General features: G+C 44.1%; 1 protein-coding gene across 2 annotated transcripts in view; it reads right to left on the reverse strand.

Annotated features, from left to right (window-relative positions):
- The window catches only part of l(1)G0289 (plexin domain containing lethal (1) G0289), a 73839-nt gene that overhangs the window by 15956 nt on the left and 42578 nt on the right, over positions 1-15305 (reverse strand). For both annotated transcript variants that reach the window (XM_089546502.1, XM_089546501.1), the window contains exons 9-11: positions 15065-15160; positions 12708-12850; positions 7187-7319 (exon numbers count right to left, since the gene is read on the reverse strand). In XM_089546502.1, the coding sequence (XP_089402628.1) occupies positions 7187-7319; positions 12708-12850; positions 15065-15160 (372 nt within the window). The remainder of the gene's footprint in view (positions 1-7186; positions 7320-12707; positions 12851-15064; positions 15161-15305) is intronic.

The following is a 15305-nucleotide window of genomic DNA, read 5'->3' on the forward strand; positions in this document are numbered from 1 at the left end:
CCATTGTGGAAGAGATTTACTGAAGAGCAGACTGGGGGCATGAACATCATCATCATCAGCCTGACTACGTCCACTGCAGGGCAAAGGCCTCTCCCATGTCCCTCCAATTAATCCTGTCCTTCACCAGCCGTGGCCATCGTATTCCCGCAAATTTCTTAATCTCATCCGCCCACCTAACTTTCTGCCGCCCCCTGCTACACTTGCCTTCTCTTGGAATGCACTCCATTACCCTTAAGGACCAGCGGTTATCTTGCCTTCGCATTACATGCCCTGCCCAAGCTCATTTCTTCCTCTTGATTTCAACTAAGATATCCTTAACCCGCGTTTGTTCCCTCACCCACTCTGCTCGCTTCCGATCTCTTAACGTTACACCTATCATTTTTCTTTCCATGGCTCGCTGCGTTGTTCTTAACTGAAGCTGAGCCTTCTTTGTTAGCCTCCACGTTTCTGCCCCGTAGGTGGGTACCGGTAAGATACAGACTCCACAACTTGGTGCAGTACAACCTTGATAATTCGAACTTGGTTAATTCGAAATTCTGGGTAACTTGAATTGGCAGCCTGCATCAGCTTGGTTAATTCAAAGACCTGGAATGCTATGCAAGAATGCCAGATCCTGATTCCACTGTAAGCCAGTAAGTGATGGCGCCACAGATGCCAAGGCTTGACATGCAAAGCGCCCCAGCCCCAGTACTCCCAGCACGAAAATTCACAGGGAAGCGCCTAATTACATTATGCGTTGCCAATGCAACAGAATTAGAAGCCATTGATGCCTTTACATCGAGTTTTGGATCGTTCTTTCACGGCCATGTTTGTGGACCCCTACAGGTCTGTATGCACACCACCAGACACCTCTTTAGGTCACTTTCAGCTGGTGTTTTGACATTTCCCCAAAGGGACTAGAGGTGGTGATAGGGTCACAATGAAGATACATCGAAATGTATCTTCATTTCGATGACCCACTTGCAGTCTGGTCATGCTATTTCCGTTCCTGGGCCAGACCACCAGATGGTTGAATGACCGGGCATGCTAACAAAATGTGTCGAATCCGTGTCACTGTCGACAATGTAGGAATTGCGTCCTGGATTTCGACAAGATTTCCGTACTAGGAAAAGGAAAAAACAGATGAAAGAGAGACACTGGAAGCCTCTCACATTAGGCTGCAAGGAAGTGACACGTGCATCAGTGCGCAGTCTCTGTCGCTTAAAGGGACACTGAGGAGAGCTCTATCAATATTTTTTTATAGCAAAATCCGATAGTTCGGCATTTCATGGCTTTGTTGCCACTTGGCCGGCAGCAAAAGATGCATTTATTTCTAAGAAATTTGGATTCGAAGTTGAAAAAGTTTTTCCCGCCGCTCTGATTCAAACTTGGGATTCTCCTATGACGACACAGGACTAAGTGACGTGAAACATGACGTGCCATGACGTAACGCAGACTCCGTGATTTCTGGCCGCCAGCAGTGCGGCCCAGCAGCAGCCGAAAAGAAAGCTACCGCCGGCCGCACGTTGAAGGCATCTATCGGCTATTGCGGCCGTTACTTCGTTTACGTTTGCACCGGCGTTTTGCCAGCGTTACAATGGATCTGTTCTCGAAGTCGTCAACGAAGTTCTTGCAAATAGACACCTTTAGCATACCATATCGCTGTGAGCATGCAGGCGCTGATTGGTCCCGGCGCTGCAGGAGCACGCGTAGCTGTCGGGTACGTGGCGCCATCTGGCGACGTCAAGAAGATTTGCGCATGCATTTGCTGCGCCTCAGTGATTCGTGGCTTCTCGTGTCCTAGTGTTGCTAGAACTATTGGTTCTAGCAACACTATTTCGTCCTATGACGTCATGACGCTTGTACTTGCGAGTTTGGCCTGTGGCGGCGATACCTATATTTTGGTTCTTGCTCTTTTCTATGTTACAAGAGCTTTGCTGTCAGTATGAATGGTGTTTTGGTAATCAGGAGCTGGTATTCTGTCGATGCAAGTCAACTTCAATTTCTCCTCAGTGTCCCTTTAAAAATAAAGAATTTAAGCTACCAAAAAAGGGTGTGCACTTGCAGAAAGGAAAAAAAAATTTTTTCTCTTTGCCTACGCATTGGCTGAAGGCTGAGCGCATTTGAGGTTACATTCCATGTGGGTGCTTTGGCCGCCTGATATGCATGAATTGTTTGGTAGTTACCTTGGCAGGCCATCTCTCAATAAAACATCAGTTGTTAGTCCAGAGCTGCCCTGTGTACTTCTTGTGTTCCTGTTTTCACTGCTGGTTACATCACGTTTCATCCACACCAACTAGCTCGCATGGTTACCTAGCTGCAGTTCTCTTCTTACTCAATCACCACTGATATAAGGCATGATGCAAGCCATTTTGAAAGCCAATCCACTGCCATGATACCAGCAACTTAAGGGGCGTTGACCCTGGTCTTTGAAAGAATTTTTAAATAATGGAGTTATGCAATTTTCAGGGAACATGCATTTTTGTGTGCTGATTTCAAATATGTCATTTTTTTCATGCAAAACAAGTAGCATATGTGACTATTCGATAATTTCGAATATTCAGTCGAATAGTAAAGTATTCGACGTCCGATTCGGTCCGAATATTGGGTATTCGAAATTAAGAACTATTAGTCTCGAGTGAATAATGTGTCTGGAACTCTTGCTCCGTGTGGTTTCGGTTAAGCATACCTTTGCCATTTTTTCAGAAAGTCAACACAGTTTCAATGAGCATGACAAAGCTTCAATGCATTCTCTCTCTTTTTTTTTTCCCACGTAATGGCCTCATGTGCGCTCAACCTGTTTTGTGAGCCAAAAGTATTCTCAATAGTTGCTTCGAACCAAAAAAAAAAAAAACCCATATTCGCACATGCCTATAAACAAGTCCTCGCGCACTAACAATTTGTATGCAATTTTTTACTTCTTAGAGAACATTAAAAATGAACTTGCTGAAATACGTGTCACTGGTTTTTCTTCACATCCATAAACGCAGTAAGGGTAAAACTACCATCCTGCCCATCATAGAAGCTGATTTATGAGGTTTTGAAGTCACCGCTTCAGAGATGGGAAAAGTTTCTATTGCTGTTTCTGGAGTGGCAAATTAAAAATCCTACAACCCAAGTTGTACGATAGCCAGAATTATAAATTTACCCTTACTGAATTTCCCGACGTCGTGAAAAAGGAATGACATGCATTTAAGCAAGTTCCTTGCAGCAAAGTTTCTTAAATGCTCTCTCCAAAATACTTGCATAACATATTGCATAAGAGCACAAGGACTTGTTTTACACAAAATTCACAGTCAGCACACAAAAAAACATTTACCCCGAAGAGTGCACAACTGCGACTTCATTTTATAAAATCTTTTTTTTTTCAAAGACCAGGCTTCCTGGCTTAAATGCCCATTATAAGTAGGGTTTGAACTTTTTGTTTAAGCTGAAGGAAAAAAAAGGAAAGGCAATAAAAGCACTCCAAATGAGGTTTTCACTAAATAAAGGTATTCTTGGCATGCGAGGCATAGCTAGCTCCAGCAGTGTGCTGACTGGTTGTAGGAAAGCCAAGGGCCTAATGTGATGATGGTACTGTCAGATGAGAAGTGCAGTTGTGCGATTTAACGCACTGCTCCCCCAGCTTGCCCCACAGAGAGCACCAACTCCGCACAGCCTACCAGCTGAGCACTGTTCGTTCACTATATATCTCCCCCTGCCTAGAGCAGCTAGTGGGGTCAGTAGGCTAATCAACTGACGTGGGACACTGGCATGAAACCGTGCATGGGCATCACGAAAAAGTACAGTAAAACCTCGATATTTCGAACTTGGATAACCCAAAATCCCGGACAATTCTAAGAATTTCTGCAGTCCCACAATTTCTAAAGTAAATTTGATTCAACATGCAGACCACGTGATGCCCTGCTCTCGCATTCAATCCACCGCAACGACCTAATGATAACATAAATACATAGATGTCGGCAGAGAGGGAAAGGTTTACAAAGTGCCAAAAAAAACAAAAAAAACAAACAAAAGAACCATAAATGAGACAACAGCAACAGAAGCGTGCTAGAAATCAGCGGAGATTATCAGCCCCCAGGAGTGACAGCTCTTTTTGCAGTAGTGTTAGTGAAGGAGTGCTTATACATGCATTTCCCCGCTTGAATATGTTGTAGGCCTCGGTAATTTCCCTCGCAGTTTTTTCCCGGTTTTTGGCAATGACCTTGGTTTCACGATATAGCGGTACGCACTGTTTTTTCTCTGTCTTTGCCCATTCACAATCCCGGCAATGAATGCCGAGGTGACCGGAAACTACTTCTGAGACTTTATAGCTGTGTTCGCTCAGCCTTTTATTGATACGTAGTCCCGTCTGTCCAACGTACTGCCCTCCACAGGGCAGAGGGATGTTATAAACACAGCTATAAAGTCTCAAAAGTAGTTTCCGGTCACCTCGGCATTCATTGCCGGGATTGTGAATGGGCAAAGACAGAGAAAAAAACAGTGCGTACCGCTATACCATGAAACCAAGGTCATTGCCAAAAATCGGGAAAAAACTGCGAGGGAAATTATCGAGGCCTACAACATATCGAGGCCTACAACATATAGGGAAATGCATGTATAAGCACTCCTTCACTAACACTACTGCAAAAAGAGCTGTCACTCCGGGGGCTGATAATCTCCGCTGATTTCTAGCGCGCTTCTGTTGCTGTTGTCACATTTATGTTTTTTTTTGTTTTGTTTTGTTTTGCACTTTGTAATGATAACATGTCAACCCAGTACTTGGAAGTAAACTTCCACTTCCATTTTTGCCCATCGCTTACCTCATTTAACTTGAGTTTCTCTTTCCTGGCAGATAAAAACGAGCTTACTCTGCTTCCACCACAGCTCGTATAAAGAAGTCAATGAAACGCAAACAGAGCACCCACTACATTCCAGTGAGTGCCTATTTTGTGCTTGCCCCCAAGTGAGTCTCTCACACAGCGTAAAATACCTTGGCCTTAATTTTGATGACAAACTATCTTGGAAAATGCACATCGGGGAGGCTGAAAACGATTACGTCTCGTTATGTACCTTAATATCTGCATCCAATCCTTCCGTTTGGAAAAATGGCCTACAAAAGCGTGGGGTAATCTCTTTATAACGCTATGGTCTCACAATTTACGGTTTCACATCAGCTTATAAGCTGAACATATTGAATCGAGTACTATTACGCAGAATAGCAACACACCTTGCATACGGCACTAAATTCCAAGGCAAGAAATCAATAATGAACCAATTTTAATGCTCAAAGTTCGTGAACAGTGCTGGTTCAATATAACATGTCAATACAGTAGGAACCCATCTATAGTAAAGCAGTTCGAACCAGCAAAAATCTTTACTATATCAGGGTCTTTAACACATCGGTTGTTGATGATGGCATGGCTCTGACTTATGCTCTCTGCCTGCATACTAAGCACAATGTTGGCCTGTACAGGTAAAATAAACACTCAGAAATACTTTAGACCCTGCTCTTATCATCAATTTATATGATAATTATTTATTACCAGTTAACACATGTTATCACGTTTTCGAGTTCGTTTATGCCATGTGGAAGTACCGCATTTACACGAATACAACGTGGCTACAAAAATAAAGCAAGTTTGATTGCATGTGGGAACCAAAGCTTTGACCGACCGTGGCATCATCTTCTGTGGCCTCAGCAACATTTAAGAGGCAGCAGTTAAGAAATGTGTGCGACACTATCAAGCGCAGCAAAACCACTTATACACAGTGTTGCAATGCCTCGGCTTCTTGCTGCTGCCTTCCCGTGCTTCGCGCTGCTGTGCTACGAACCCACGCCCTTTTCTTCCCTTTTCCAGCCCTCACTGCAGTTTTACTGGCCTTCCTTTCTCAGTTACTCGCGCCATCCTCTTTCTTCTGCGTACACAGCCAGCTTTACTTTTTCCGTGCACGCCGCTCGCTTTGCCTCATGGCCCCAAGGTCTTCAAAAAGTTGACTTCTCCTCGTGGCTCTCAAGCATAGTGGTGAAGCCACCTCAAAAAAACGCTTTCGCTATCTATTTGCTTGGCAATCCTAGACTTCGCGTGTGCCTCGGTGTCATCATTACGCGGAAAGTACATCGCCAGGGCCTGATGCTCTTTACTATATCTGTTTGTTCAAAAAAAAAAAAAAAATCTTCACTATAATCGAAAAAAAAAAAGGACAGTCATCTATGGAGAGCAAAATGGGACCGCACCTTCATTTTACTATATCTCAATTTTCACGGAAACTGAGTTTACTATAGTGGGGTTCTGCTGTATTACTTTTCCAAAGCATTTAGAACTAAGAATATTCAGGTGCGAATCCTCCGCTCAGTCGAGAAATTCAACATTCCCCACATTCTCAAGCTATGAGAAAAGAACTCGTGACTTCTACATTCCTTCCTGTTTTGATAAGCTGAAGATTAAGAGTAAAGTAAACAGCATTAAACAGGTGAAAAAAATTCTGCACCCATCGGTGGAAAAAATGGATCCGAAATCAAATAGTTTATATTATGTGGGCTCACATGCACTGACACATGAAGAGGCAATTTAGCGTTCCATGTGAACATCATGTTGTTTTTAATGCTGTAATGTGTGTATGTATGTTTGAATGCGTAAGAATGCATGAGCGCATTTATAAGTGCATTTTTGTAGTGTCCTATATGTATGAGTGTACATAATGAGCATTATAAAAAGGTAAGTTGTACTGCATTAAAGGCTGTTTGTTCGTTTATTTTTCATGAAGATACATTTTGATTTTGATTGTTTTATTTTTTCTGTAAGCAGTGTTCCTAGCTTGACTGCCCAATGTTGCTCACAAGCCAACTGTAATTACTTAAGTGGGTTGGAAATGACCCTGTAAAAATACTGATCAATAAAGCATCATTATTATTATCAATGATGACAGCAATGCTTCTACAAGCACAGCTCCAAGGACTACCATTTAAATTATTTACTAGGTAAATAAATTGTTCACAATGACAAAACACCAACATAGACTTGAAGCGACTTTTGGCCACAGAGAAGTGCTGCATTAAATTACCGAAAAAAAAAAAACCCAAAAAACTCTGTAAAAAACTATAAACTTGTGTTCTGAAATAAAAAGCAGACAAAAAAAACCTCCAAATTTTCACAAGATGAAAACGGAAAAGTCCCACCCCTAATTATAAGGTAGACTCTATGCGAGGCACTGCAGCAAAGCTCACCGTTGCTGGTGTCAGTGGAGCCATTGGCCGGGGTGGTGCTGGAGGCATTTGCTGCTGCAGCCGTGGGAACGGGCAGGGGCAGGGACGATGCAGTGGGCGGCATGGCGCTGCACTGCGAGGCATCCTTCTTTTGCTGCAGTGAAACCAGCACATGCGTCACAAACAGCTCCACAGGCAACGAAGTCCCCTCCTTTTCAGAGGGACCAGAAGACAGGCAACACAACAATGTGCGGTAGAGAGAAGAGGAACAAGAAAGATGCAGTGTCGTTACAAGCTGGACAAGAACAGGACTAGCGAACATTTCGAGAAAAAAGGAGGCATCACCTGTGCCTCCAACACGCACACACGCACGCACGCACACACGGTATATTTGGATGCATTTAAATATACCGAAGGGGGGATGAGGGGATCGAAGGTAACTTTTTTATTTTTCAACTTAGAGCAATGAAATTTGGCAGACTAGCTTAAATCAGCATCAAACAATCAGATACAAAGTTTCACAAAGACACCTCGAGTAGGTTTCCTTTTGTCATTGTTCATATGTTGTCCCCATGTTGCTTGTCTTGTGGAAAGCCTAGCATGACAAAAAAAAAAAAAAAACAGGCTACAGGTCTGTAAATGCTTTTAATATTTACTAAGAAGTGTGGTGTAAACCAAGACTATCTTCATTTTTTAAATTTCTCTGCTTCTTATTTTTAAAGGACACAATATGCACCTTCTTTTATGTTTAGAATATATCATGCTCTGATTACCATGTAATAAAGACATGTGAGCCTAAATGGTAAATCTGAGACTGTCTCAACGCAGACCACATTTCAGTGAACACAACAAAACAAATGGGGTAAAAATTCATGCTCCCATTGCTGTGCTACGCTTTCCACGAGCAAGGTATTAAGGGGGGACACTGGTCTTGAGAAAAAAAATTTTATGAATGAAGTCACAGTTACGAAACCTTCAGGAAATATGCATTTATGTGTGCCGATTCTAAATATGTGATTTAATTTCATGTAAAACAATTCCTTGAGCACTTATGCACATTTTATGCTAGTATTTTGCGGAGAGTTTTGAAGAAAATTTGCTGCGGGAAACTCTTTGAAATGTATGCCATTGGGCTCTCTGACGCCAAGGAATACAATAAGGGTAAAATTGTCTTACTGCCTATCATAGAACTTAAGTTATAGAGTTTTGAAGTTGTCGCTTCAGAAATGAGAAGGAAAGTGTGTATTCCTGTTTCTGAAGTGGCAGCTCCAGTACCCTATTACTCAAGTTCTATGAGAGCCAGGATGATAATTTTACCCTTATTGTATTCCTTGGTATCAAGAGAACCCAATGGCATACATTTCAACGAGTTTCCCACAGTAAATTTTCTTCAAAACTCTCCGCAAAATACTAGCATAAAAAGTGCATAAGTGCTCAAGGAATTGTTTTACATTAAATTAAATGACATATCTAGAATCAGCGCACAAAAATACATGTGCCCTGAAAATTTCATAACTATGACTAAATTAATAAAATTTTCTTTTCAAGACCAGTGTCCCCCCTTAAGCTCAAAACAAACTTTAGAGAAAACAAGCCTGAAAGTTTTAAGCTAGCACACACTGTCTATGTGTAGATGCCAGCAAATATATTTATTTGGAGCGCTTAAAAGTTTATTTTTGGGTGAAATATTTCAGTACAACATAGAAACAGTGTTGGAGATGCCGAAAATTGTACTTTTCAAAAATCGACTTTTTTTCATGACTTTTGCAATCTGATCCCCACATTCCCCCTGAAGTTTTACCAAGAGAAGCTAGGCTTAGGCACCCAGTGTAGGGCGAACTAAGCCAACAAAGAAAACAATAATTGCATGATTCAAAAAACATTTTGCACTGTTCGCAAGAAAAGGCGACACATGTCCTCCTCCACTCCCAGACACACGAGCACACAAGGAACAAAAAGCGCTGCCCCAGAATGGTTATTACGGCCAGTTCACAGAGAGGCAAACACAAACCAGGTCTCCGCTCAGAAACACATACACATATGAAAAAAGAAAAGTTTATTTACACCAACTCTTTAGCATTCTTACCTGTGGTCTGCGTGTTCGAGTAAGCTAAGCTGGGTTCCCAGCCGACATATTCACAACCCATCAACTGCAGTACATTTGAAGATGCCTTTCTCTGGAGCATTTCAAGCACTGCATTAATAACATTTTTCTCAATGCATCCCAAAGCACAGCAATTTTTGTTTCCTGGAAGCTGGTTCCTGCTATAAATATATAAGTAAAATTTAATTGCTCTTTGCATGTTGCAAAGATAACCAACAACATTAATCACATGTTAGGTTACTTGAACCATAATTTTTCTACAGCTCCTTTAAGTTCACAAGTGGATCTTGAAATAGTAAAAAAAAAAAAAGAGCAAAAATCTCGATTTGTCAATATTCTAAGTACAGGTGCCGTCAAAAGTAAATGGAAGGCAATATTAACGGAAGAATTTAATCATTGCCCTCCCAATTCATGCGTCCTTGAATACATATGTGCAGCCTAATTGTGATTTGCGAATTGCAGTGTGCACCAACAAACATGAACCATTATACTTTAGAGTTAAAGAAATTAAATTTTTTTGACAAAGTCGCCTTCCATTTACTTTTGATGGCGAATGTACCTACCTACAAAGTTTCAAGATCTAATTCCATCTCCAACTACTAAAAAATCTATACATTTCATGCCTCTGAAGCGCTGAAATGCCAATTTTGGAGCAAAATACGGCTAAACTTCACACCTGTTGCTTCCCACATCTGCGTCCCCAATGGCCGACATCTTGGTCTGTTCGAAAGCCGATGCCTTTCTCTACATCCTGGCATTACTCATTATTCTGAAATACTCTTGAAATTCGACCGTTTCCTGAGGCCTCCACAACGACCCCTGAGTGGCTGATGCACACACTTCAAATGCGATTTTCTCAATTTCCCAAGTCTTTCTGCCAACATGACTAGGCTTACAGAAGTTTTTTTTTTTTAGGTTTTTACAGTGCAATTTCAGTTACCCTTATACTGTTGAATACAGAAAGAACTAAATATGGAGCTATGCTATTGTTTTATGGCTGAGCTGAACATCTCAAATTTTGTGAGCAATAATGCCACCTAATTATATATCACAATATGGTGCTTGGCAAAACTGAACCTTTTTTTAGGATGATATATCTCAATAACAATATAAATAGCATAGCTCTGCATGGCAGGCATTTGGTTACAGCTTCATTTCGACTGGAACCAAAAAATATTGACAGAAATTGTCATAACGGCCAATAGAAAATTATCTAATTAGGCTTCTGTTATTTTCCTATAATATGGGAACTACAGTAATCCCTCGTTATAATGAAGTCAGCGGGACAGCGAAAAAATTCGTTATAAGCGATAATTCGATATAAGCGACCGCTCAAAAAAAAGCTAAAACAGTCGAGGTTTAATTGCGCCACAACTGCGAGGAAGCTGGCGGATGACCTTGAGCCGTTGCCTAGCAACCGCTGCAGCTGGCGGACGCTGCGCGGCGTCCGCCAGCTGCAGCGGTTGCTAGGCAATGGCTCAAGGCCGGTCTCTGTGCCTCCTCGGAGCACTCGTAGCACATTTGTTCTACCAGCAACTTAGTATTGGTCAGCGATCCTCAAAGATGATACAGTTTTCAAATTGCTTATGCCAGAGTTTAGTATCTATATCAAGAACAAGCTTTAGCTCATTTTTGTGATCCAGACGGGATCCAGGCTGATCGACAGGCCGGCAGGCCACGGCCGGTCTCGACGTGCGCGAGCGAGCGAGCGCGTCGAGACCGGCCCCGGCTCAAAGGAGCGCGCCCTGTGTCATCATGACGCTGCCGCTCTCCGCGCTCGCGTTGGCTCCCGCTTCCCGTCATCGCGTTTGCCGCGGGCGGCCCGTCGTTGACATCTAGCAGGTTGGACGCAAGCGGCACGCTGCGATCGGACGCTGCGGCGCCGTTCGCAACCTCGCGATTCAACGCGGCGCCGTTTGCAACCTCGCGCCGCGTTGAATCGCGCTCGCTTTTCGCAGACGTGTTCCTGCCGTAACAACAAAATTCAGTGACCCTAACGCGCATTTAGACCGTTTGTCTAGTCGAATGGCGCGAATCGAGCATGACCGGCCACTTTTCCGCATTCAAGACACCGCGGTTTTCTGGTATCGCAAAGCGCGAGGAAAACTTTATTGAAGCGAAAAGCTTCACTAGGCTCGTCAACACCGCGCTTCACGGGGGCCACCCGTGGGCGCCGCAGCGGTGCGCCCTTCCCCCTCCTCGCCACCGGTTTACCCTTAGCCGTTGCTAGCGGTTCTTATCGCGTTCTTATAGCGTTATCGCAAGGCGTTGTGATAACGCCCGAGCGGCGGCGGCGGACATAAAAGAGGCCGCGTGCCGCGGCGCGCGCTCCATCGCCACTTCTCCTCCTCGCCACCGGTTTACCCCTTGCCGCTGCTGCGCGGTCTCGCCGCGGTCCCAAGAGAAGGTTCTTTGGCAAGGCGTTGCGAGAACGCACGTGTGAGCGGCGGCGGCGGCCGTAGAAGAGACGCAGACATCCGCCATGGAAGGAAGAAAAGAAGACCCAGAAGTGGTAGCGAGGGAGTTGGCTCAAAATCTACACCGCTACCGTGGTGCTCCCAGTGCCTTGTGCGCGAACTGCGACAGCCATGACGTCAAACAAAGCATAAATGCAGCTTTTCGCTTGTATATCCAGGCTTCACCGGAGCTAAGCCACTGCCAATTTTTTTCGTGCGAATTCTGTCACGGGGAACACCAGGAATGCGCTTCCGACCGAGATTAACGGTTCGGGTGCGCTGCACCATGGAATTTGGCCCCGCTGAGCAGGGGACACTCGACACTCTCTTGGTGCCGGTTACAAGGCAGGTCATCGATCGTGGGTTTGGTACTTTTGTGGCCTGTTCTATGCCTGCATGAGTTTAATTCGTCGGCGGTATTAATTTCGCACTGCATGCGCAAAGGGTCGCCGCCACGGCGGCGATGCCTACGCTCAGCGGCGGCGATGCCTCCGCTCGCCACTTCGCTCTAAGCGGGTCAAGCTCTTCGTGCGCTTCGAGTAATGCGGCTTAAAATGCATGCGTTTGGGTCGGGACCGGAAGAAATTTCGAATAAAGCGATATTTCGAGTAAAGAGATTTCGTTATAACGAGGGATTACTGTAATTGAGATATACTGAAATTATATTTTTGGAAACAGGAGGAAGACATACACACCCAATTTAACTATGATATCTCAAATAATAAAAAATTTCATCTTAAGACCCAGTGCCTCCCTTTAAAGGGGGGATGCCACGAATAAAATGGACAATTTGGTCAAAATTTCCTCTTTCTCAATTCATCTTTCTTCGTAACCCCCGGGGTTTTCTTTAAGCACTTCTTCACGCAGTTACAGCAGAGAATGTTGAGAAGATTCCGCCTACTATCGCAGCTGGACGCAGTTTGCACATCAGAGTGCAGCTCAGCAGACTCCGGATGCCGCAAGAGAATGAATCAGTGCCCACCTCAAGGTCGCACTGGTTCTCGAGCCAGCTCTGGCGATGCCGGTCAACACCACTGGAGCAGCGCTGCACCGCATCGCACCACGAGCAGCTGAACGACAGCTGCGCCGAACGGCACTCGACGCAAGTCTTCAAGCTCAGGCAAGCTGCGCGAGGACGGGAAAGGATGGCGAGGTCACAGTCACAGGAGCTGCCACGCGGTTCAAGGCATCGGCATACAGCTAACACCAACACAGCATTTTCTCTTTTGCCCCGCAACAATCAACTACCACACGGATGAAACACTCCCTTCGGATGCATGCATGAAATGTTCCACTATAGGAAAACTTCGCAAGAGTTACTGTCGACATTTCTGCCAGGAAGCTTTCTGCCAGCATGTCACGACATACCAGCATAAGAAGCAGTATCCCTGCTCAGTGTTGTGTCAATGCGCGCTATGCGCAGCTCATAGAAAAAGCTGTGGGAAAGTTCTTGCGGGCACCACTTGTGTCCTTGAAGGCAACACGGAGCTATGCCCAATGCTCTAATGTCTGGCCCATCCCGCTCCATCACATTGTGTCCTCAGCGTGTAACGCTGGCACACATTACACTATGGAGGGTTCTCGCAGAGCTTATCACCACGAAAGCACAAATGGTTGTCAAAAGAAGGCTGCCACTGTCTGGAAGACGTTGAAGTAACAAGCGTTAGCTCTTTGGTTTACTAGAATTGATATCAATAAGATGAAAGATGTGCTGTTTTCTAGTTGCTGCCGCAGATGGCGCTGTAATCTCAGGGTGGTAGCAGACCCCACGAAATCTCAAAACGTGGTGAGCAAGAGCTGACGCTCTTAAAATCATTTTCATGCTTCTTCATGAGCAATGCCAAGAACACCAAAATCAAGGAAGCCCACGGTCACCCAAGAGTTGTTTCAATCTAAAAGCAAGGCACGTTCCTGTGACGGAGCTAGCAGCAGGAATGACGCAGTTTACCGCGCATGAAATTAATCACACTTTAGAATTAGCCCCGCAGCAAGCCCTGCACAACTGTGGACATGTTTAAAGTTCAGAGGCATGCGGCTGCCAAAGATTTACACGAAACATGGATTTTTTTTTCCTGCTTTAATACTGACGAGCACATTTATGCAAAGCGCATCCCATCAAAAACAACCTCAAGACCTTGTGCATTGTTTTGGCCCCTTAGAAAAAAGTGGGGGGGGGGGGGGGGGGGTGCAGCTTTGAAATCCAAAAAAATGGCCCAAGGAAATTTATTTTCTGATAATTCTTGTATCTGCTTGCATGCCTCATTCTTTATGTCCCTGAAGTTTCACTCCTGAAATCAACCTGGAAGTACCCTAAATATTTTTTTTCGTGAACCACAGCGGCTGTGTGCACTGCAGGAAAATGGCCGAACAGTCTGTGTTTTTCTCCATTACGGTTCCCTTACCAGACAGTAACCTTGCGTACCAGATTTCTTCGACTGTTTTGTCTGTTCTCGCACCGTTTGTTTTGTTGCACTCCTAGGAACATAGTGCAGATCAAGACATTCTTCGTTTTTGAAATTTGTGAATTGGAAATTTTTGGTATGCAACTTTCTTTTTACTCCGGATATGTCAAGAGACACTACATCGCAAAAAATTCAAAACCAGAATTTCTGCCTTGCAAAAAAAAATTCTGATAATAACGTCTTAACCTGTAGCATGTCAACTGTAATGCAACGAACGTTGAACAAGCCTTCTGCCACATTTCCTTAACTTTGCAGCCTTTTCACAAGATTCAGAGGATAAATATAGTAGACTCCCGTTAAGACAAACTCCAAGGGACCATGAAAACTGTTCATCTCACCAGAAGTTCATCTAATCAGGAGTGGTTCTAAAAATTAAGTTTGAGCATGCAGTGTGTGTCCAAATACTTCGTATATGTGAACAAAGCAATGAAATGGTCTTTTAGGAAAAAAATAACTGCAACATAAGCATTTATGCTGCATGGCTTGGGCGTGATTGGTCGTTGAAAGTTCATCTTAACCGATTAGCACGTGTGCAGTGTACATCTTAAGCAGATTTTTTTTTTGCATTGATTCTATGGGAAACCAAACAAACGACCTCCACTGTTTATCTTAACTGAGGGTTCATCTTAAGAGAGTTCGTCTTAATGGGAGTCTACTGTATATCATAAAACAATTTTCTCGAGATATAAAAGTGAAATTTGTTCAGAGTAGTAATAAAATTATTTCTAGCATGCTAAAAAAAGATCCATGCAAATACATCGAGAAATGCAATTAATTTTTTCCTGAAAGCCGCGTTCCCCCTCATAGCTAGCTCCCAACTGAGCAACGACACTCTCTGCAGTCTCCAACCCAGCCCAAAAATGGTGCGGACACTCACTGGGCAGTGCGGTGAACACGATGGCCGTGTTGCTGCGGATGATGTCGCTCTTCTTGCTCACCTGGTGGTACTCGTAGATGGTCTTCCGCTTGACAACTGCACACCAAGGGCGAAGAACGAAGGAATGCTCAGAAAAGTGTGCGCAGTTTCCACAACACGGGTGCGTTAGAAGTCTGGCTCTATAAACTAGGACAAAGAAAGAGAGCACAGAGGAGGAAAAAGTGCTCGCCAGGTGGCAGCC

This window comes from Amblyomma mixtum, chromosome 5 (assembly GCF_055824585.1).
Source record: "Amblyomma mixtum isolate Tamu chromosome 5, ASM5582458v1, whole genome shotgun sequence".
In the NCBI taxonomy this organism is placed as follows: domain Eukaryota; kingdom Metazoa; phylum Arthropoda; class Arachnida; order Ixodida; family Ixodidae; genus Amblyomma; species Amblyomma mixtum.